The sequence below is a fragment of the Apis laboriosa genome, unplaced genomic scaffold (assembly GCF_014066325.1).
Source record: "Apis laboriosa isolate Shangri-la unplaced genomic scaffold, ASM1406632v1 scaffold122_cov146, whole genome shotgun sequence".
Classification (NCBI taxonomy): domain Eukaryota; kingdom Metazoa; phylum Arthropoda; class Insecta; order Hymenoptera; family Apidae; genus Apis; species Apis laboriosa.
This window is the reverse complement of record NW_025221084.1, coordinates 1,758,231-1,784,279: the sequence shown is the minus strand read 5'-3', so window position 1 is coordinate 1,784,279 and position 26,049 is coordinate 1,758,231. Positions and strand designations below refer to the sequence as shown.

The 26,049-nt window shown below is 30.1% G+C and overlaps 1 protein-coding gene across 4 annotated transcripts in view; it reads right to left on the bottom strand.

Annotated features, from left to right (window-relative positions):
- LOC122720277 overlaps window positions 1–26,049 on the bottom strand; it is a 513,017-nt gene that overhangs the window by 82,126 nt on the left and 404,842 nt on the right. For all 4 annotated transcript variants that reach the window (XM_043946864.1, XM_043946863.1, XM_043946865.1 and 1 more), the window contains exon 8: window positions 13,659–13,958. In XM_043946864.1, coding sequence (XP_043802799.1) covers window positions 13,659–13,958 — 300 coding nt within the window. The remainder of the gene's footprint in view (window positions 1–13,658; window positions 13,959–26,049) is intronic.

The following is a 26,049-nucleotide window of genomic DNA, read 5'->3' as shown; positions in this document are numbered from 1 at the left end:
TCTTCTTTCAATTTTATTGATTCACATATATATTCATATATATATCCAGTATAAAAGCATACTATTTAATCCTACTTGTTTTCGACTTCTCCACGCTCGCGTTACACCGATTCGAGATGAACCAATTCAAGAGAAATCTTTATGCTAACATTCGGCTTCCCGACAGAAGATATTCCATTAAGATATTCGACGGAACTGATTTTGCCTTGTTGGATTCTCGAATCAAGATCTCCAAATAATAAAGGGAACTTAAGATAAACCTAATGTTTCGTTGAGTGGATGGGATTGTCGCGAGACGAAAAACAGCCAGATATTAAGGAACACTTGGCAAACGCTTTGCCTCGTCCGCTCGGATTTAGAACGAACGCAATGACACGGACTATTTTCAGAAATTCCTTCACAAGTTCTCTAGAGGTTCCAAGCTATTATAAGATCATAGTCGGTATCGTTAAGATTCTGATATATGTACCAGTATTAGGCAACGTGTAGGATCTAATGAATAGATCAATATTATCAACTCGAGTACACCGCAGTAGAATCATATTATAAATGGATGTTCGTCTGACGTTCGGTCGTTTTAATATTTACGAGATGCATTTTACGAGATGAATCAAAAATTTTTCGAATATTTCAATAATACCAAAAATCGTTAACAAAAATTATTAAACTCTACGTCAAAAATTAATTTTCCTTCCTATATATATATATTTATTTCTATATATATATATTTCTTATTTTATATAAATTTCTTTATATATTCTTTAATATATATATTTCTTAATTTTTCTAAGTCTAACATAAGATCAATTTAATCAAGATCGGAAAATAAAATATTATTCATTATCACAAAATCAAAGAAACGATCGAAAGAGACCAGAAAACGAGCAAAAATTCGATTCGAAATTGAAACAATTCTATCTGCCGAGGAAAAAATCCATCCATCCATTCGTTGAAGAGAAACGAAAGACGACAAAGATGGCGATAAAGAAAACTAGGAATACGAGGGAATCGAGAGGCGTGCTCGAGTTTGCCGGCCGGCAAATGGGTCGGTTATATGTGTTCGCACGGTAATGGGAAAGGCAACAGATGCGAACGGTGGCTGTTTCGCGATGAAACTATCGTGTCGTATAAAAGGGCGCGAGAGGCGGGTGGCAAAGGTTAGCCTGCAACCGACGACATAAACTTACGATAGTGCAAACGACCGCGGCACACCGGAACCGCTCGAGCATTTCCCTTCCGTTTCGCTCCAGCCTGGTGCCGAACTCCGTTATTCCACTCTGCTTCTCCAACCACCCGATCGTAACTCTTATTCGCCCTCGAGATCTCTCTCGCTCCCCTCTCTCGTTTCCGGATCGCCGTACCGCCCCCTCGCGGCGAAATTACTCGCACTTTTCGCGCGATCGGCTTATGTAGGGCGTTGAGTCGTTGGGTTGATTATGGATTCGCGAATATATGCGAATATATTTTTGCGTTTATTAGGCACAGGGTTAGATTGTTTTTTCCTTTTTGCGTTGCTATTTTCTTACGATGATTTGATTAATAATTTCAGGGTTAGAATTTTTTTAAACAATTTAAACAATTTTTGTTAATTGTTTATGATATAGTGGAAGTTTTATATTTATTGTTCTTTTTTTTTCTTCGAAGGAATTTTCTTCGAAGAAAATTCAATGTTTGTTGGTAGAACAAGCATTTTTTATTGCATAATTCACTTCTTTTGTTCATCATGACTTCGAAATTAAAGTTAAATTTCTTTTTAAAATTTTATTTATTTGAGATTTTAGGTTGATTATTTCTTTCTTTTTTTAACAATTTTTTTAATTCTTATTGGGAAAAATGAATTCATTTAATTCGATATTCATCTGTTCTTTGATATTTTTTAAAGGTATTCGTAAAGAAAATTATTTTTTATTTATTGAATAATTAATTGAAGAAATATATTGCATCCAGGTTGAAATCTTTCTTCTATCATATGCTTCTTCTCTTTTTTATTAATTATAATTCATATCAATAGTTATCAAACATTTTGAATAATCTTGCTCACTAATTTATTAATACACTTTAATTTCAAGCATAATTCATTGCACAAATATTTAGAAACATCAGAAGCAAATTTCCTTTCTCTGACGTTATAACATCCATATAATTAGCAACATGAAAAACAAATATTGCTGATTCTAAATGTAGCTCATTGAAGCAACGTTCGCAAAAGTTAATCCTTAAAGTTTCGCGTTTACAAATTTGCAATCTGCTACGCGTATCATTTAAACCATACATTCTGGCATTATTTCAACTTTAGCCTGAAATTACATCTCTCTTTTGCTGGTATACACGAGAATTCGATATAATTTGATCAATGAAAAGGATCGTAATTGCAACAGAAATTTACATTAAAATATTTTATTAAATGTATAAAATTTCATAATTTACTGGATGATTCAATAAATTATCTTTTTAAAAATTTCAAATACACTGAATATAATTCCTGATATTGGATCGAAAGTAATAAAAATTTTATTTTAAATTATATTCCAAAATAACGTAACATCTATATAAGAAATATTTATTACAGACCATTCCCTACTTATTTATTTCTTCAAATCATGGAATTAAATATTCATCATCTTATATTTATTCATCTAATCCAAATCAAATACAAACTATAAAACTAGAAAATTAAATAAATTTTTGTTATAAAAATCAATCAATCAATTTATATTAATTCTAAGTTTCTTCTTCTAACTTCACTCCAAATCAAAATTTAAACAAAAATTTCATTCAACCATTAGTCTTAAATTTAACCTAATTTTCTTCTATCTGTGTCTAACTTAACTGTCTCGAAGAAACGTTTTTGTTAATAACTTTCCAATAACTAACAACCAAGCGATATCTTGAAACAATTGAATTGTGTCAAAAAATAATGAAAATCGAAGGATGATATATCTTCTTTTCGTACAAATAACAACTTTATACACGAAAATGCGGAAATGCATTTGGTTGCGCGAACCTCAGCTCAGTTTAGTAAAACCGTCGAGACGAAGAGAAGGCCGCAAATACAAATTTCCCCGCAAGGTTTCATAAAGATAAAACCGTCCGACGTGCACAGACCCCGTCGAATCCTCTCGATCCCTTCATTACTATGCGGGGGCGTATCCAAGAGCGCGTACCAGATCATATTAATTTAATCCATACTCCCGTTACAAACTCTATCTTATAGCCGGCCAGGCAAAACGACGAGCCGAAAGGCTGGCCCGAACCTCTCGATCGTGTCGCCGATCCGTTTCACGAGTTTATTCGCGTCCACGTCCGCGAGCCGCCATATTTATTATTATTACAGCCGCTCTATTTGCTTGTGAAACTTTGTAAGGTCTCTGACCTAACCCACGACGATGGCCAACCGGAGGAGTGCATACATATTAATGCAACCGAACGATCGCCAAGCTCGCGCATCTCGCCTCTCCGTCTCTCCCCCCTTCCCCTCTCACCACCTCTCCCCAATCCTTGAGCCGCCCATCCTGTTTCCTTTCAACATTCCCTTTTATGCTACTGTCACTGGTTAATATTGAAGACCTTTCCGCGAGGGCGATTTGAGTTTTGGTTTGAGCTTTCGTATGCTCTTGTTTTGAACGTCAACTCTGGGGAATTTCGGTGGTTAAAAAAAGGGTTTTATATGTAGTGTGAATTATTGTGGGTTGAGAGAGATCGTATGTTGGGTTTTTTTTTTTTGTGTAAAATAAATTGTTATTTTGATATAATAAGAATTTTTATAAAACAAATTGTAGAAGAATAATGGATGAATTATATATAATAGTATATGTATAGCAAAGATTTTCAATCTATAAACTGCAATCTTTTATGTAATGTTAAATATTGATAAATGGATTGGCTTGTTTATTTCAATATAATTATTTACGTTAAAATATATATAAGATAAAATGAAGTAAGTTATTTATTGATGATTGATGATCATTAAAAAATAATAAAGATTTATTATATATATTATATAAATTATATTTATTGCAGTAGATATATCTTAATATTTCTTTTTAATTTTCTTCAATTCATCAAAAATGAAGTATTATATGTATTCCATCCTATATAAATATATTTTTATATACATAATTACAAAAAGAAAGTTATTTAATTATAATTATAAAAAAAAATCTTTAAAAAATGTTGAAAAATAATATATATGGTAGTTTATTTTAATAAGCTATTTTTTTTTTTTTTTTTAGTTATAATTAGATAAAAATATTTTAGGAAAAAATTCTTTTGCTTTAATAAACACATTGTGAAAATACTTCACACTAATTGCAAGAGAATTCGATGCAAAAGAAAGAAAGATTTTTATTTAAAAAATATTGTAAGTATAAAATGTATATGTATCCTTTTTTGCAAAAAGAAATATGATCATGCATATGAAGTTTACTTTAAAATATTTATCTCTTTGTTTTAATATGAATTGGTATAACACATTTGATCAATATGTAATATTTGGGATAATGAAATTGATCTTTGTAGAAATACCAATTGTCATTAAAAGATTTTATTTGATCCTATTTTGAAACAAAAAGTGAAAATAGTAAAAATCTTGAATTATTGAAGAGAAAGAATGAAAGGAAATGAAATATTTAATTTTGAAATCTGATATTTAAAAGAAGATCTGTGACAAATATAAAAATAATCAAATGAAAAATATTTGAAATAATTCTTATCAATTTATAGAGATTAAAAAATCTATGAAATCTATAAACGAACATTCGGAATAAAGAGTTTGTTTGCTTTCTTGGTAATTCCTTTAAGTACTCTTTGATAGCTTGTTCATGATAAGAGCTTTTCGTTTCAACAAACTTGGACCGAAGTCAAAATGAGGATATCTTTTTCTTCCTAAACTTTTCTCTTTAAACTTCAAAAAAGCATATATTCAGTTGAAAAAATGAAAATAGCTTTATCTACCTGATCAAAATAGGTTTTTAAGTATGTAGCTAAATTGTAAAGATATTATTTTTATCAAAAATATTAAACTTCATTTTTTTCTAAATTGATATATATTTAGTTGTATTAAAATTTCATCTAAAAACAATTTATTCTTCATTTTTTTAATTTTAAATAAAAAAAAGAACAATTTCTCATGTAATGATTTAAAATTTAATGATTTAATACTGTTTTACTTAATATTATTTATATTTATAATTTATATATATTATTATATATGTTTTTTAATTAATTTATTATATTGTGAAATATTCTTGAAATGAATTTCTTTCATTAATTTGAACTTATATAAATTTTTTATAAAAAGATAAAAAAATTAATATAATGATAATAATTATAAAATAGACAAACATATTGATTAAACAATACATTGATTAAATTCGCTTCTATTTTTATTTAATTATATTAATTGAAGGATTATTCATCTTTTTTTTTAGAAATATTATAAAAATGTTACTAAATCTTAGTTTTAGTAAACTAACGTATTAAAAAAGAGATTGTGAGAATATCAAACAGTCAACAAAATTCAGAATTCTTTTATTATATTTAAATAAAATCATAAATAAATAATTAACAATTAATAAAGAAATAATTTTCTATCGTAAATAAGATTGCACGTTTTTTTTCAAATCCGATAAAAACTATTACGATTTGCTTTCAGTTTATAATATCACATAAATGGATAGTACATTAATCTTACTTAATTTTCTAAAGTTCAGTCTATAAAAAAATCTTTGAGATAAAGTATAAAATATAAAATAATTAATTATTTTTGCAATTGCAATTATAATTAAAATTATTTAATTAGATAAATTGTATATAAAAATAAATGCATATTAATATTTCTTTAAAGAAACACGTATCAAAAAGATCATGTTATTCATAAAATTTCCTACTATTCATTATCAATAATTTAATTAATCTCTAATAAAAAATATATAATATCCATACAGAAGATCCCTTATTTATTTATAAAATTTCTTAATATTTATCCCTGATTGAACCTATTTCCAACGAAATCTATAAATGCAACTTCGTTACCTCATCATCATACATTTCATCATAAATCCAACGAAGATGGCTCACAGCGTGGAACATCTGAGCCAGAATGATGGAGGAGGGAATCGGTCGTCATTCGAAACTTGTAACTGTTATTGCCTCGTATCGATTGGAGGATCTTTGTGTGTCTCGTCGGGGGAAACGATTTAAGATAATCGAGGAGTCACCCCTCTCGTTCTCCCCAGCCGTGGAACGACCCGATGGAATAATTTTCGAGACCGAGTCTGTTCTCCGCTCAATCCCGGTTCTTTATTAATATTCCTCGACGTCCAGGAGTTAGGTTCGCAGCTGTGCCGTCCGCGGACCGATTGAAAAGAGTCGGGGCAGGTGCTTTTGGAATTCGAATGGGGGGAGAAGCTGGCGGGGTGGGTTACTTGTGATTGCAAATCCTTCCCGATTCGATCTCGTTTCCTTCTCCTCTCGCTTTCGCGGGTCATTGTGCTTGGAATTGTGTCAGAAAATTGCCAATCATGTATATCGTACGAATTTGTAAAATTTCGATCCCCGAGAGGGATTTTGTAGAGATTTTCTTGAATAAATTATAGTTAGATCTTTAGTTTCAGGGAATCAGGAGTTCAAAAATAAGAGAGAATGATATTTTTCGATTCGTAGAAATTTAAATGATTATAATTGTGATGATTATAATTCTATATTATATCATAAGTTGTTTATTAAATTATTTGCATAAGTGAAAAATATATAAATCCTTAATAGAATGGAATGAAAACAATGGATTCTCCTAATATGTTACAAATGTTTTTAATTATTCATTTTCAATATTTCATTATATATTCAATATTTTATTTTCAATATTAATTTCCAACATAACTTTTTTAGTCAAAAAAGCCAATTTTTATTGAAAATAACTAAAGGATAAACGTAAAATAAAATTTTTATGAATATTTTTATGGAGCTTAAATAGAGATTTGTCTTAATGCATAAAATATAATGTATATCATATTTTAAATATTTTATTCTTTTTTGTATATTATTTGTATTCTGTAGATTTTTCTATATTTAAATTTTGCATAAATGCATAAACATTTGCAATTTACAATTAACAATTGAAAATTTATATTATATTATATATTATATTATTATACGAAAACAAATTTCAATAAATCATCTACTGTCTTTGTCTAAAAGGAAGACGATTCTGCCATCTATTAAGAATCCATTAAAACTTTTGTATGCATTTATTTTCCATCTTAGAAATTATTTACTTTAAACCAATATATTATATCAAATAAATTTTGTATCTTTTAAAATTGTTCTATAACATTAATTAATACATAAATTACATCTAATTTTTAATATTTCTAATTAGAGACAAAATTTTAATGATTGAAGTTAAGAATAAAGTTACTTCAATAAGTTCCTTCAATAATTTATTATTCAAAGCACCTAGAATAATCGCAGATAATTCTAGCGCCAAAGGGCTGAAAGGGATGAACTATAATAGCTATGAATAAATGTTATTCAAACATTTTAAATAAAGTTATTACTTAAAGTAACTTATTCGAAATTTTAATTAACTTATTTTTTCAGCTCCGTCCCAACTCTTAATATAATAATTCTTAATATAATAATTTCTCTCATTAAGACATTCAACAACGTTTTTCTTTTTTTAAAAGCATAAAAGATTATAGAAAAGAATATATTATTAAACGCAATAATTGCATGCCACAAAAATCATTTGCAAAAACTGAACACGTCATCGACTGACTGGTGGCGCCAAACGACAAAAAAGAAAAGCTTATCGTGAGAAGAAACGTGCAGTTGTCGTTGACGCTTTGCTTGGATGGAGTTAAGCTACAGTTAAGCTGAGCGTGTCTAAAGCTCGAAACGGTTGCGTGATTGCAACCGGCTGTTACATACGGAGAAATGTGGGGCGCCATCGAATTTCAACCCCTTCCCCGATCCTGGCCCACGCATAGACACGAGAAAGCACTATTCGCGGCGAAAAGTTTCGCCTGCCAGAAACGGTGACTAAGAACACGTCGTTACCTTTGCAATTTGTGGCGGTTAGTGTTTACTCTTTCAACTTTCCCCACCGCAGTGCCGCTAATGTTTTAGGCCGGCCGCTTTAAATCACCGACCTCGCCTCGGCCATGGCTATTTCCGGCGGAATTGGAACAACCGATCGGTCCACGTCCATTTTTCCCATCTACGTGAAACGATTGCGCTCGATGTGTAATTTACGTTGATCGATCAGTTCGCGCTTCGAAACCGCTGGCGGGGATTTATTTTGCCGGGGAAAAAGAGAAATATATATTTATTTTTCGTTTCTTCTCTTCTTTCTTTCTTTCTTTTTTTTTTTTTTCTTCTCTTTTCCTTTGGAAATTGATGGTCGCGTTGGGATCGATTGAGATTAAACGAAGAGGTTTTTCTTCGTTGGTTTTGATATTTCACGTTGTTTATTTTGTATTGTTGATTGAAATTAAAAATTGAAATGATTTATCTTTTTTTTTTTAGAAATAAGATAAGTGTATTTACATAAGCGTTAAGGGATTAAATATTTATTAATTAAAACATCAACTAACGATAATGTTAATTAATAACAAGTTATAATTATAGACTTCTTTTTTAAAAAAGAATTTAATTTTTTGAAGTTAATAAAATAATGTTATATAAAGAATAAAGTTATATGGTAATCATTCATTCTCTTTTTAATAATTGTAATAATTTCTTTAATTATTACTTATATAGAATGTTTCATGTACAAATTAAAACAAATATAAAAAATAAATAGAAGTTTTTTTCTAATTTCCCGCCTAATTATAACATAACTAGATATAAGATCACGTGAAGGCATCGATAACTATTATTATTATAAAATATACTTTATTTTTTGATTATATTAATATAAAACACATGTTTTCATTTGCTCCATCATTATTATATTTTAATATTTCCACAATCTCTCATTTTTATTATTAACTAATCTAAGCTTCAAGCAATTTTTCTATCTCTTCAATGAGAAGAAGATGCAAAATTGTAACTTAAAGAATAAACAACAAATTCAACAAATATTTTTGACACTTTTTATAATCACATCTTCAATTTTTTATCTCTCCAAACGAAGATATAATTCTAACACAAGCAAACTCAACTCGACTCAGATCATTAACGAATCAAATTAAAGAAGAAATTGCAAAATCCCCTTTCCAAAGAACTTCAAAAATTCATCCACGGTTCCCTTATTGTTAGAAGCGCTCCCGATCGATCCCCAAGTGAAAGTATTTATTCCCCAGTGGTGTGGGCCGACCTTTGATCTCGCGGGATGGGATAAAGCTCGAACCGCTCCGATTGTTTCCTCACGACGAAAGCGGGCCGACGAAAGTCCCTGAGAATCCGTTCGTCCACGAATTCCTGGCCAATTACGGCCAGGCTCTCGTTCTCCTGGGTTAACGAGGATTCCGGCGAATTCTTCGTTTCCACCCTCTCGATCGAAGAGGACACCAACTTCATCCACCTTCCATCGGCGAAAGATCTCATACATATTAATGACGATTCGATCGATTCGAGCTCTGTTTAGAGACAACGCGAGCCCTTCCGTTGGTCACAATGGTTATTATGCCATTAATGTAATGAAGGTTAGGCGGAAATAAAGGTTCAAGTGTTTCGTTTTTCAGACGTGAGGAATGGTAATAGAATAGGGGATCAAAGCGTTTATCGAATGAATTTAAGCTGTTGATTGGTTAATTGTTTTTTTCTAGACTCTGATGAAAAATTTTTGAGAGTGATTTCTTCGAATGAATTTCTTTTTGAAAATTTTTGAGGATTGAGGAGAAATTTTAAATCTAATTTAGAGATGTGAAATTATGCAAGAGAAATGGAGATTTTGAATTGAAGAAATTTTGAAAAACGAGTTTCGATAGCAATTTAATCAAAGATGGAATTATATCTTGAAAAAAATGTTTATTATGAGACTTCTTAACGTGTTGATAAGACTATTAGACTTTATTTATTTGATTAAGATTATTTGAGAAAGATTTTTAATATTATAATGTATTTTAAATCTATAATAATATATCTTAAAGAAGAGATGAAATCATATAGAATCTTGAAAATAATTTCTATATATCAAACATTTATCGGTATTTTTAATATAACATTTAATTTCGAAATAATTAAAATGCAATCAATATAAAATAATTCTTTAATTGATTCGTTCATTTTTTTTTTTAATTTTGATATGCAAATGATGCAAACAATCGTAGATACTTAAATTGCTCAAGGCTATATCGTGGATTTTTTTTAAAAATACGTAAAGTTCGTTTTCGAGTCCATTGAAAATATGCTCGATAAATTTTAAATAAACGATGCATATTTAATTTTAATTAAACCTGGGTTACATTCAATTTTCAAGCCCAATAATACTCGAGCGAAGTTAAAAATTTAATCGTGTTATTCGACGAGCATCCAGTTTTACACGAACTTAAAATGTATTAAACTCGAAAGCGTTTTAAACGGGTAGGGCTGCGTCAAATAAAGAATACAAGCAATTTTTCCCCGCGTATATAATTCATATCCCGTAAATGTAAAACGGGATTGAATACAATTTTACGTTCGATGAATCGTAACAATTCACTTACACGTGGATTCAGACACGTTTCATACGTACACGCGCCAACAATATTTTCACTGACCACATTGTGTTACCAAAAGTCAAACAGAAAAAGATACTAGAGGATCCACGTTGTTGATCCTCGCTAATGCATCGCGATTAGAGTTTATTGTTCTTATACATAGATTGAAGCGAACGGTAAACAATTTGTCCCCACGATGGACCGAGTAACTACTATTAGATCGATTAAGTCAACGTGGAAGACGCATGGGTGATATGTTTAGGTGGCTGGAAACTGAATTCCTTGTGGCAACATGCTCGGTGTTTGCCGATTGTATTTCTTGTATCAACAATTGAGAAACGTCGTGGGCCGTGATTGCTTTTGTTTTACGACCGGTTGAAACTAACTCGCGTGAAACGGGGTTACTCTAAATCCTTGTTGTTACCGGTTCATTATTAAACGTTCATTCAGAAATAGAATAGTGCTGTGTACACGTGTATCGGATAGAGAATTAATCTTCTATCGATGGATTAGAATTGCATCGATTCGAATTCGTATTTATTATTCAATATTTTTCATTTTGTACGGAATGATGATAGAAAAAGAAGTAAAGGAAAATAAAAATAATATTTTTATTTTAAAAAATTAATAAAATCAAACTTGGAAATTATTGAGTGAAAATTGATTCATTTAATAACAAGTAATAATAAAAATATCGATACAAATTTGGAATTGGAGCAAGTGTTACAATTTCTTGAATAATGATGGCTTAATGGTGATACAATTTCAATTTTAAAATATCAAAGTGTTTATTATAGAATTAAATTAGAATAGTGAAAAGAAAAGTTTATATATGAATATTTATTATATTTATTTCATGAGAAAAAATTTTTATTAAATTAAGGATTTGATTTTTGATTTTTCATATACATAATATTTACATTGTATCCTCTTTTCAGATAAATAAGCAATAAAATTTTTTATCAAATATTTCCTATTACTTTTGACTTCAATAGATATTGTTATCATCATTCCTAATTATGATTTTAAATTTTTTGAATCACAAATTTTCACTAACGAGATATATGAAAGTGTTAAATAACGATAACTTTTAAAAAAATTAAAGATTAGAAAAAGAAAAAACATTATATTCGCAATGTGGAGAATGTTTATATAACAATTTTGAAACACTAGTAAATTTTTTATCACATGATAAAATTGGCAATTATATAGCTATAATATAATATCGTAAAATAATTAAAATAAACCTTTATATTATAAAGAAGAAAATAATGAAAAAAAAAATTATAATTAGAAAAGAAATATCTAAGAAAATATAATCATAGTGATATATAATTTATAAAAAAATAAAGATCATCCTTTAAAAATATATATATTCTATTTAATATTTTATGACATTTCCATGTCTATTATTTTTATATTGGTATTGAAGCTGTTAGCTATATGTCCATTTATTGCAAATTTTTTTTAATGTTGTCTTTGATAAAGAAAAAATTTAAAAGTTATGCACCATTTTGATTAATCTTATTCTAATTTAAACTAGCTGTCTCTCTATTTAGTGCTACTCTCATTCACTGTTATTTAATTTTTTCTTCTTCTTTCTAGTTTTGTTTTATTCTTCTTTATTCTAAAAACTAATAAATCTCTCAACATGATATATTACATCTGCATATATATTTATCATATTTTATATCCGTATTATTATTATTTTGCATTTGCTTTATATCAAAGAGATATCATTTATATGATTTATATCAAAATATATGATTTATATCAAAAAGAAATTCTCTCCATGGAAATCTAAACGATCCGAAACGAAAATAACAGATTAATTATCGCATCCATTCGAAAAAGAAGCTGATGCAAATTGACAAATTATTTCGAAAGATGCCGAAAAAGAGTCGAGAATCGAGGGGAGCAAACAGGGGAGCAAATACGGCTCCATAATTTAAACGCATACCAACTACCGGAACTTTAACAGGTCACGCTGCGTTGATTAGTTGTAATGACAAAATATATCACTATCCGCCATCGTTAAAATATTTTCGCATGAAGTAAATAATGTATGCACATTGCAACGTATCACAATGTTGAGTCGCTATTAAGTAATGGTCAACCTAATATTTCTTTGTCACCTCTCCTTTGACATCCTGAGGTGGAATCTCGGTGAGAGTGTCACGAACCATTACTTATGTGCGATTTTAGGATTGGAATTAATGTATTTTATTTATCTCTTTCTTAAGAATAGAGTGTTATATTCGTGGGACATTTTTGGAGGGTGAATTCTTTAGTTTATTGTACAAAGCTATATTTAAATTAGGACAATTTGTTAAGAATTTTTGAATGAGATATTCAGATATAATTTGAAAAATTGATAAATAAAATAAATTTTAATAGAAAGATTTTTATATGAAATTAAAATTGATGTATTTTATTTCTCTTTTTCTCTTGGGAATTATTTATTGCAATTTAAAACACGAATTAAGTTAAAATTCAGAATTTTATCTCGTTTTTTTATATCTAATTTTATATCTGAATTTATTTAAAAGAATTAGTTAACGTTTTTAAACGAGACAATTATAACTAGTGAAAAAGAGATGTAATAAGATAATAAAATTTTTAATTTGAGAAATTAAACGAATAAAGCTACATTTTTAAAAGCATTGAAAAAGTCTGAATACTTTTAAATATTATATGAATATATTTATGTGTTATGCACATATTTATAATGTATTCATAAATGTATTTTAGAAGATATTGTTCAATTTTTTTGATTAAATCTTTTTTTATTATGAATTTTATAATTTATTAAACATTTTATAATTTTTAAAAGATTGAATAAGATTTATTTTATTAAATTTGATAATTTGATTTTATTTAATTATTCTTTTACTTTGCAATATTTCTTTTCTAAAAAAAGAAATCTCATATTGAGAAATATATTGAAAATTTTAATAATTAAAAAAAAAAAGTATTTTAAACTTCACTAGTAACTTCAAAGTATTTTAAACTTACCTGTACGTGACTCCAGACTTTAGGTTTGGGGCTGGATCTCGCGTTATTTGTTGCATTTGAACTTCCAGAATTATTCGAAACGCTGCCAGATGAAGTTGTGGACTTGACGGACGGTTTTTGCGTTTTTTGAATCTGCGCTGTGACTGTGCTTGATGAATTGCTGCGTTGTTGCTGTGGCTGTTGCGCGGATGTTTGTTGCTGTTGTTGCTGTTGCTGCTGCGTCTGTTGCATAATCTGTTGAATGAGCTCCAGTTGCTGTTTCGTGAGACCATCGTTGCTAGCACCAGGAGACGTGGCACTCTATAAAATATAAAAAAAGGAAATAGAAATATTAATAGTGTATATTTCATTGAAATATATATCAAAATATATATACAAAAAGTTAATATTAATAAGTGAAAACAAATAAAATTTTTCTATTTGAGAATGTTAAAATATTGATATTAATTTAATACTATGTGCGTATTTTAGTTGTTTAAAAAAAAAATAAAAAAAGTTAAAACTGTGGAAAGAAAGTGCAAATTATTTTTCTTATTCAATTTTTCTTAGAACCTTTCGAAGTTTCATTTAAAAAAGAGAAACGAAAGAATAATTCTGGAGAAAAAAATTTGACGTCGACCTAGAAACCTTAATTGATTAAAGCAATCCAGGTTGAAAATGTACTTGAAAATAGGAAACTTCGTTTGACGGTTTAACGATCTTATGCAAGAATTCATTTTATTCGATGTAAATACTTTGTAAATCTTTGAAAAAAGTCAAAGAAAAAAAGCAATTGAAAGTGCGTTTATTTTTCTTTTATATATTATTCTTTAAATTCATCCATTAAAAATCTAAACATTTTTTTGCAGAATAAAACAATAAAAATTTCATTCAATAACTAATTACAACATTCATTTAATATTTAATATTTTTTAATATTTTATTATTTCACTAACAAGTTCCAAATATTTTTATGTATAAAAAAATTATATTTTTTAAATTTTTTCTTATATGGATACAAAATCATTCCTCAAACTTTATATACCCTAAAGATAAATTATATCATAACAAAATATTTTTCTTTCTTCATCAGATGATATAAAAATATGATAATAAACATTAAAAAAATAAATTTAACTTTCATGTGGACACTAAAGTCTTCTATTAAAGAATTTCTATTGAAAAAATTCTTCTGTTTCCATGTACTAAAATTCCAGGTATATAAAAAAAAAAAGAATAACCATTTTTACCAGTCCACCTTGTACAAGAAAAACGAAAGCCCTGAACAACAAACCTCAATAAACCCCGACCACACTCTCTCTGAAAAAAAGATGCTCAAAAAATCATCCTACTCGAGAGAAACCATCATTTCCGCCAACATTCCCTTTCCACATTCCTCCACCACGTTCTATTAATTCCAGTTTACATTAAAAACACGTTTCCGCTAATTCACCGTTCGCAATTCCGTGCACTAACTCGGCGACTGAATTTTAAAAAAGCGCGCTCTTTTTTCTCTTTTATCGATCGAGCCCAGCGCATAGTTCAGCGAGAGAAAGAAAGGGAGAGAGAGAGAGAAAGTGAGTTTTTCCCTTTTTAAGAAATTCCATCCGCCATGAATGTTAACGACCATCGTAATATTCACGAAAAGATCGACCTATAAAATTCATGCGCATGTACACGCGTAAACGCACGATACTTACCCACCGAGCGAACAATGAAACTTATTGCTGAATATATACAAGGGGCCATGCACCTGTGCTTTGGCGCCCCATGTTGTTCCGCTCGCCGTGTATACGGTTGTTTTACAGTCCAACAATCTCGTAACATGAGCGAATGTTATCAGAGGAGTCTCGAGATCGAAATGTGGAATACGAAAAGAGATGAAGAATAAATGGTAATAAATTTAACCATAGTTATTTATATGGTAATTCAATGAAATCTTTATTTTATTAGTATGATTAGTTATTTTATACATTTTTTAATATTTTCAAATGAAATTATGTTGTTTGTGGAATAATACTTTAAGAAAATATTTTCCGTTTTCATTAATATTTTGAAAAATAAATTATAATATTTATATAAATTAAGTTAATTTAAGTTTTATCTTAAAAATATAATATCTAAACTATAATCTGTGAAATAGTTATTTATAAAGTTTTTAATGACTATTTAAAAAATATCCAATTGTCTATTTCTATTATCTATTATTTTATTAAGTATTTTCAAATTTTTTTTTCAGAATAAAATTGTGCTACAAATTTTTAGCTACACATTTTTAGATACACAAAAGAAAATTTTTTAAATCATCAAGTTCGAAGAAATAAGTTCGAATAGAGGAACCATAATAAATCATCAAATAAAAAAAAAAAAATTCTACCATCAAACTCCCGCAAACTATTTATTTCTCGATTCTAAACCTACCGAGAAATAACATTCTAACCCTACGATAAATTCGGATAAGATGTTTCACATAAAATAAAAGCGGCAGCAGGAAAAAAGCGATAGAGAAGAAAAAGAAACGAGAAGGACAATAATAAAAAAAAAAAAAGGAGCAAAATAAAAGAGAAAGGGGAGGAAAAGGACGAGAGCGCTCGCGTGGATGCGTACAAACGAAAGAATGGCGGATGCGAGCAATGGTTGTCCCGCTTGCTGATCGTTTTTCAACGACACACCATGGAAAAACCGTAGATGCCGCTATGCTTTATTTTCCTTCCCTCCCTCCCTCTCTCTCTCTCTCTCTCTCTCTTTGCTCAACGAAACGACGAATGACGAGAACGGTAACAAAGGGACACGACGGGGGCCGGATTTCACGATTTTTAATTAAGAGACCAGTCCCATTGGGTTACCACGGACACGCCTGGCATGCCATTCGTGTCATCGCTTTCGATCCTCGGACTAGGTTTCCTGAATTATTCGGGTGTGATCGCGGAAAGTCCGGTCATTCAATGCTCCCTTCGTTCCTGGGCGAGCGTTTTGGTTATTACGGACACCACCAGGCCGAAAAATCTCGGGACAATTGACGGGAGATATGTGGGATACGCGTTTTTTTTTTTGTGTGTTACGCGTTTTCATTGACTCTGAGGTTCATCGTGATGACAATGGTGGGACATCAATTTGGTATAGAGAATCGGGGGAATATTGTTTTTGTTTTTTTTTTTTTTTTTTTTTTTGAATTTACGAGCGATTTCAATTTGTGGATGGATCGAGAGAGAGTAATAATTTTTCAGGTTAATGGTAAAACAATGAAGGATATACAGAAGATGTTGATTTTATCTATGGTCTACAATAACTGGAAACACAATTATTTCTTATAAAATTTGGATGTATTTGATTCTTTCTAAAATTTTAATGAATGAATAGTATTTCGGTCGTTGTTTTAATTTAAAAATTTATTCTGTGACAAATATTGTTTTAACGAATTTTTCTCCAAATATCAGTAAATTTATACGTTATAGTATAATATTGCTCGAATATATTTGCGACATATATACATAGAATAATTTAATGTTATTTTTAAGAAATTTGAGCAAATGTTACTTGAAAAAGAATTGTCTCGCTTCATTTCTATCAAATTTAAAAATAAATTATGTATTTATCGTACGTACAACAATTTCCACGATTTATTTCGACCTCCAGAATCGATCTTTCGACCCTGTACATATGAAGCAAACAGCTATCGAAGTGTCGTATTCCATGGTAATCGCATTTCCCGAAGAAAGAAATGAAAAAAAAAAAAAAAAAAAAAGAGAAAAGAGCAAATGAGGGTCCAGCTGACGCGAAATAATTTCGCCACGGGGCCAGCCGCTGATCACTTTTACCCGTGGCGCAACGTGGGCCGCCTAGAGGGGAGGGTGGGAGTTAGCGAGCGCGAATTGGAGCGTCGATTAAAATTGGATTTGTTAATTAGCGCGGGGAATGTGGCCGTCGCCCTATCCGTCTCATACCTTATTAAACCTTCATTTCGTAATTCCCACGCTACCATTTGTCATCGCTGTAATCAGTAGCCGGTTGTTTTCCGCTCGCGCCGCGCGTTTTTCTCACCCCCTTCTGCGGTGAGGGGTGGTAGAAGGGAGGGAACGATCGCGAAAGATATTTCACGCTGCCTCGCTTTCGCATCCCTGGTGCATTTGCCGAGTTACATAATCAAATCGTGGTGGATTGTTGCTCATGTGAACGTAAAAATTGGTTTCGAGTTGTAAATAATATGTAAATTTGAGTATATAAAATTAGCGAAAATTATTTTTATCCTTTTTTCTTCTTTCTTTTTTTTTTCGTTTCGTGAAATATAGTTGTACGTTCGTGTTTCTTGTAACTTGTTTTTTTTTAACTTGATTGCTTTAATATATGCTTTCAATTTAACTGTTGACTATTTTATTATTTCATGAATTTTTTAATTTGCGAGAATTAATGTTGTAAATGTGATTAAGTCGAAATAAAAGTTATTGATTTTGTTGAAAATGATTTTGTTGTTTTTTTTCATTTCAGTTTATGAAGATTTATCATAAAATATGTTGAAAACAATGTATTAAAAATTTAATTATAATAAGACTTTCCCTTTCCATCATCTCTATTTTATTCTATATGTTATATTTGTATTATTATATATAGTCTGTATTATATATCTCCTTTCTTTACTATCTCGTCATTGTATTTAAAATTATTTTCAACAAAATCTCAACAATTGACTATATAATTTGATATATTTTTAAGTAATTTAACAATATTTATAATAAAAAATTTTAGTTTTCAATAGAAAGAAACATCACCACGATAATCTAATTAAAATCTATTAAAATTTCTATTCACACATTCTATTATATGTCATATTAACATATAAACATAAAATCTTACAAATATATATATATAAATATATATATATAAATATATATATATAAGATAAATTCGCAAATCGATTTCTTTCTTCAATGTTTTCTCTCGTAATACAGGAACGAGCGAAACAGAATAAATCATACCACGGTTCACTAATCCACCCTAGTGAATATCGAATAATTATAATTAAATATTTAGGAGGGAACGCAAGGCCAATCGGTTGATTTCGTTCTATATGAGGAATTAAACGTATATATCGGATATAACGTGTATGTTTGTACTCTAAATATATCCGCTCGGTGCGTTTTCGTTCCCTTTAATTCTCCCTCTCTCTCTCTCTCTCTGTCCGGAATAGAAACGGTCGGGAACACGTCCGCTTATTATTAATATCGGACACTTTGTTGGCCGTATAAAGGCGTTGAAAAGAGACAAGGGGAAACAACGAGCGCGTTTACGCGTCGAAGACAAAACGTCGTTTTACCACGTTTCGAGTCGAATATTGACTTTTTGCGCGAACGCGAGGTTGGATTGTGATTTCGGGCATGTTTCGAACGTGTACAATGATATTGTGTTATTTCAACGCGTGACTGGTGGGACGAAAAGGGATGGAAAAGATTTATTGAACGATCACGATTGTTCTCGTTCAAGCGATCGTTATGAATTTTTTAGAAGCACGAAACGCCGTGTTAACTCGAATCTTTAATGCTAATTTCTTTTTTAAAGAGGCGCGTGACACTCAGAAGAGCAATCTTTTGTCCTTTTCTCTTTTTCATCGGTTTTTTTTTTCTTTAGTTTTTTTTACGAAAAGTTTTTTTTTTTTTACGAACAGATGAAAAAATTGTTTTAATTATCTGTTTGTATTATCGTACTACATATTATATTGCATCATTGAATCCATTGAAAATTATTATAGAATATTATATTATAGAATGTTTGAAATCAAAATTATATTGAATTTTCAGTGTTGAGTAAGATATATCACAATCATTATGTATTATTTATTGCTAATAAATTGATATTTATCTAATAAACAAATGCTTACAAAATTTATAAGAATAATTTAAAATATAGTTTTTATAGTTTATACGTAACATGCTCAAAATAATAATATTTATTTCACCCTCTATCCTTCAGATGTAAATATTTTACATGCTGTGTAAGTAAACGCGCATAAATTTAAAAAAAAAAATCTAATTTTTCACATTCTTCCTCACTCAAGTTTGACACGTTTTATATCTAACTCATATTTGCCATGCACGTTCACCGTGCAAACGACTATTTGTAATCATAACAAAGTGGCTCCCGACACGGTCCAAGAGGGAAACGCATTTGTTAGCCACGGATGTTCGTTCTTCACAACGTCTCTGAAAGTTTGGTGTTATCTCTTGTTGGACGAACAAGCTTCCCTGACAAATCGTCGTTTCCGACGGTAGGAATCTGTCGACGAAAGGGAGTATTCACCCTTCTTTCTTACCTTCCTCATCCATCTACTATATACATTCTATCCACACATACTTTTTCTTATATTTACGATAGGTAGTTAGGAATTTTTGTTTTAAATGATAAATCTGAAGGAATAGGAATAAAATGTAGAAAATATTTTAAACAAATTGGAAAAATATAAATATTTTTGTATGAAATTACGATAAAAATTTGAAAATATTAATTTCAATTATATATTGTTTATCCACTTATTATTATACTAAGAACTAAGAATCTGGGAATTCCATTTTTCGATATATCATTTCGTCTAAATTAAAATCAAATTTCATGAAATAAAAATTAAATTAATTTAGATTCCATATATTTAATTATTCATTATTATTAATTATTTTTATTATCACATAATTATAACTATATTTGGCCACAATTATTAATCTCGACTTTTGTTCAATTCACCATCTTGTCACTCTCGAATCTAAATAAACCTTTTGCATTAAATTGAACCGATCTAAATTTCTAAATTCTACATATTTAGATCTACTCCATCAACATTTTTATTCCTTCATTGTTATTCCTTATTATTTATCGTATTCCTTATTTTTATTCTTCTTCATTGTCACGATTATCAGCCTCAGTGTTGCGCTTCAAATCTACGCTTAAAACTAGCCTCTTGCATTAAATCGGGACACACATTTAAATCGATAATTTCGCTGGTATTTTTCTTCTCCCTTCATCTCACCCACCATGCGCTATATTCGGCCGCAATTATTAATCTTCATTCATCCATTCATCATCCTATTACCCTTCCTTAATTCCTTCCTTCCTTCCTCGTTCGACACTTTCCACCGCCATCCCAGAAATTCATCGCGCTCACGCGAGAATCGCATTATTTTTCTACCATCTCCCTTGTCGCGGCCACGCTCGTTTATCATCCGTCTTTTCTCACCGCGCCGCGACCCACTTTCCCTTCACCATCTTCCTTCCTTCCTTCCTTTCTTCCCTGCGCTTACGATATTTTCGCCTCCCCGCTCTATTATTTATAAGCGTATACACCGATGCATCCACTGTTCGTTTCCGGTGTGTTGCCTTCGCTCGGCCCCGGAACACGAGAGATGCTCTTTTATTTCAATTGTCCCGGAGTGAAAGGTGCGCGGCGAGCTTTTAATTATTCGACCACGTTTTTTGCTCGCTGTAGCCAGCGCAATTCTTTTTACCGCCGTTTCTCCTTTTCTCTCTCTCTCTCTCTCTCTCTCTGTCTTTTCTTCTTTTTTGTCTCTCTCCTAGCTTGGCGTGCTAGTTTCGTGCGTGATCGCGCGAACGTTTTACGAAAGTTCATTGTGTAATTGGCATCGTAAATTAATTGTTAAATCTAAAGGAGTTGTGAAATTGTTGATAAATTTTATTAAACTTTTGGATATTTACTTTGTACTGTTCTGGAAAATATATCTTTATGTATAAGGTGTTTAAAATTGATTTATTTCTTTATCAATGTGTGCTCTTATAAGCATTATTATTTTGAATGTTTTTTATTATTTTACGATTAATATTTCTTCACTCAATTCGTTTTAATAATAAATATGATTTTATAAATAATGAGTTTACTATATTAGTTATTAAAAGTATTCATATATTTATAGAGAAGATGATCATTTGAATTTTAATCTTTCTCTGATTATAAGTCAAATTTTTAAAAATAATTCTCAATAACACTGCAATTCATTAATAATTTAATAAATAAAAAAAGAAAAGAGATGAAAATTTCTAATTCTAATTTACGTAATTATAATTCTAAGTTCGTATTAAATTATACAAATTTAATCAAATGCAAGCGATAGATACAACGTAACCGCAATTATTATTATCCACATCATAGATTTTATAAATTTGCTGGTCATTTGGGGTGTACATCTACGAAACTACGGGACAATATTGCGCAAACATTTATACAGCTTAATTAATTAGGTTAATTAATATATTTAATAGCGTGCTCGATAATGAATCACGTTGATTAATGATGAGCACTAGCTATTAATACATAGCCACGATACTCAAAAACGGGCGCAGATATGAACATCGATATGTCGAATATGTCTCGAATATTTTACTTTTTACACCATTTACGACGGTGTAATTATTTTCCATTCTAATGATCGTACGTATCACTTCGACGGTGTTCGAGATTCTTGCAATTTCTTTCCTTCAGAAATTCCTTTCCAAGCGAGGCGGATAACGCGTGGAATTCCTCACTTCCACATCTCTTCGTTGCAATTTCAATAAACAGTAGTGCAGATGTTAAAATCCCCGAAGGCGACTTTCCTTTTATCCATCGCGCGTGCAACAAGGTTGAAGATGTTGTACAACGTGTTTCATTGATCCCAACGTCATTTCGCGGAAACATTTCTGGGGAATTTATTCACGATTTTTCGTGAACAAGTTACGTACGATATCAAATAAATTTCAATTATTCTTCAATTATCTAATATGTTCGAATATATTCAAGTATAGAGAATCTATAAAATTGTAGAGAATCTATAAAATTATAGAAATACATTGCAAAACTTTTGCACAATGAATGAATAAAAATTTTCCAAATATATATTTATAGTTAAGACATTATTATATTCATAATTGTAATAAATGTTTAAATAAAGTCATCATAATAATTCAATTTAAATCAAAAAACTCGAAAATCTTCCATCCTATCCAAACTCGTTCCGATTCTTTATAAATTTTCGTCCGAAAAATTATTCAAGCACTTTTCTCGTTACGACGATTTCCTAAAGAACACGAGGAGTGAAACGACCTGTGCACGACGCGAGGGAACGCGATATCCTGGATCGAATGCAAAGTTCGACAGAGGGGTTGCAAGAGGCTGAAACGATCGAAAGGCCTCTCCCCGAGACGGGAAATGGAAGTTTGAAAATGTATTCCAGTGAGTGAGTGACACGTATGTTATTGTCGGGAGACTGGCGTACGAGCATCCGGCGTACGAGCAGGTAAACGAGCACAGGGAGGCGGAGACGCGTGGAAGATGATTGCACGCGCGTTAGTTCGCTGAAAAATTTCAGTCGAGGCCAAACGAGAGACACTGACGTGACTGGTTATAACGTTAACGGAGCTGGAAAATCAAATTCGATGCGAATAAGCTGGATGAATAATGACGAAAGTGGAAGATGGATGATTCTTCTTTGTTCGAGATCATTCTATGGGATCTTTGTATCTTTCGGTTGCCACGTGATAAATTTTGTTTGGAGGTAAATAATGTTTGGGAAGTATTTTTCGTTTTACAATGAAAAATATGAATTAATAAAATATAAAGTATCATTTTATAAGAGGTGTAAAAGTATATATAACAAGTATTGGGATATTGTGTGAGAGATTATTATCATGTTCGTTATGATTATTAAATTGTATTTATTTAACGAACATTTTTTTTTTTTTGTAAAATACACGATGAATCAAATAACGCAAAGTTTGAAAAAAAATTAACAATTTATTCGTTGTAATAACATTATATTTTTTGTTTTATCGCTAGTGTGCAATATGAATAAATATAAATATAAAATTTTTATGTATTTTTCTCGCTGAATATTTTTAACTTTATCTTCGATCATTCGTATCGTTTTTATTTCCGTTTCATTTCACCTAATGTAAATTTAAATTGCTTATAATTTAATAAATAAACTTTAATTAATAATTTTTGTATTTTATAAATACAATTTTTGTATTTATTTTAGCCTCTAGAATCAATAAAAAGATATTTCATAGAATTCAATGTATAATTATGTAAAATATAATTGAACAATAATTGAATAAATTATAAGAAATATTATATATATAATTATATTTCGTATTTCTTTTTTTTAAATTCCTAAATTCCTAAATTCGATTCCTAACAATTCTATGTATTTAATTATCCTATAAAAAATTTTTATATATTTCTAAACATAATAAATTTTGGTAAATTTCATTTACTTATATAATAATCAAAAAACCAATATAAATTATGCAAACCAACATTTATAATTAATTAATGATACAAGAAAAATGGAATAAATTATGTTTTATCAATTTTAAAATTATATTTATTAAAAATTTATAGAAAAAAAATTCGCAAATACAAAAAATTCCCATAAGAATAAAATATTGCACAGAAGCTATTCCTCTATACCCTTACATTTGTCTTTTTAAATTTTATTAAAATCCCCAAACGTCCAACCAACATAAACTTATAAACACTTTAAAGCTTCCAAACTTCCAAGCTTCTACCTTATTTTCCATTTACATTCTTTACAAATCCAAATAAAATTCTTATACATACACAACAAAACAAAAAATCCACAAATTTCTAATCCTTTAAAACCCTACATTAAATCCCAATTTTGCACAAATTTCCTCCTTCACCCTTACCTACATCTAATAATTATTCCCGCAAAGAGAGAGAGAGAGAGAGAGAGAGAGAGAGAGAAAAGAAAAAGAAAAAAAAGAATACGTTCCCCAAGAGTCGTGGCGTTTATCCTCACCAAGAGAAAATGGGACAAGTGAGAAAAGTTAGCTTTAAGTGCGTCACTTTTCCAGAGACCTGCGTCCCTTAGCTACGGTCCCTATACAAAAGGGGTGAAAAGATGCGAGTCAGCCAAAGTTCCAAATGAAAATTGACGGGGGAGGAGGAAAGGGGAGGGGGAAGGAAGGGAGGGAGAGGGGAAATGTTGAAAATATGTGGCCGCAGGAGGATCTTAACACCTGCTTCCGCCTTTGGCCAGGTCTCAAGGTGGTCGCGATGAACTTAAACGAAATTAAAAGTACGAGAAGCTCTCCTTTCCCCCTCCCCTTCTCTCCTCCCTCTCCCCTTTCTCCCTCCCTGAGCGATCTGCAAGGGAAACTTGTCCGTCCACGCGGCTTTCATTGAAGTTTTTTTCCCTTCTTCTTCTTCTTCTTTTTTTTTTTTAACATCCGTCGAGATAATCTGGCTTAATTAATTTAATTCTGGCGGAGAAGCCACCAGCCGTTCCTTCCTCCTCGACCTCGATTCTCCATCTGCACGAAACTATGGCAACCGGTTCGTTAACGAACGTTTTATTATTCGAACCTCGGAGCAGATATCGATATCACGTTATCGATACGATGAGCACGGATTGGTATCTCTCTCTCTCTCTCTCTCTCTCTCTCTCTTTGCATCTTGTATTTGCTTGTGATCTGCTCGGATCTTTGCTTTTCGATCTTCGATCGGATCTGATGCGAACAGGGATCACGGTGGATCGTAACGAGATATACATGAAACGATTTTAAAATTGAATTCTTTTTTTTCTGGTCATACAGGAGAGAATGAGTATCTTTTGGTAGAAGAAAATCTTGATTCAGGCAAATATGTTTTTCCTTTATTATTATTTATTCCATGTGAAAATTTTACTTTTTAATGTTAATCTTCTTTTATTTTAATAAGGTTTAAAAGAATTAAAAAAAAAAAAAAAAACATTTGGAATAGATTCGATATTTCTATGTTTTTATATTTTTATATCATATCATATAATTAAATATATGTAATAATTTTTAAGAAATAAATTTCTTTTCGATGGCTGAAAAATTCTTTTTTAATGGAAGATTGTCAAATCTTTATAAATATATTTCTTCATATTGGAAAACTTGATTATTTATATACGAAATCAATTTTTATATTATTCTAAGCTTTAAAAAACAAATAAAAATAATAATTATCAAAATTTTTATTATATTGAATAATTACTTGCCGAGATAGTTACTTACATTATCCTTTAATAAAAATATTTCAATAAATTCATAAATTATGAACTATTTAAGAATTATATATACTCTTAACAATTCGTCAATTACAATTTCCAATCAAATTCTTCGATTTATTTTTTTTTAACGATTTATGATATAATTCTATATATCAATCTGCAATCCACGCATCAACATCCAAATAAAAATTGAAAATATATTATCAGTGAAATCATAGATTACAAAAATTCTTTAAATCTACATCCGATGAATTTGAAAATTCATACCGTTTCAGATGAAAATATACTCGCATCGACCCAGTTTCGAGTCCAGTTAAACCGGAAGAAATCGAACAAAAGTCAAAAGAATCACGATCGAACAAAAAGGAAGTTAAAATGGA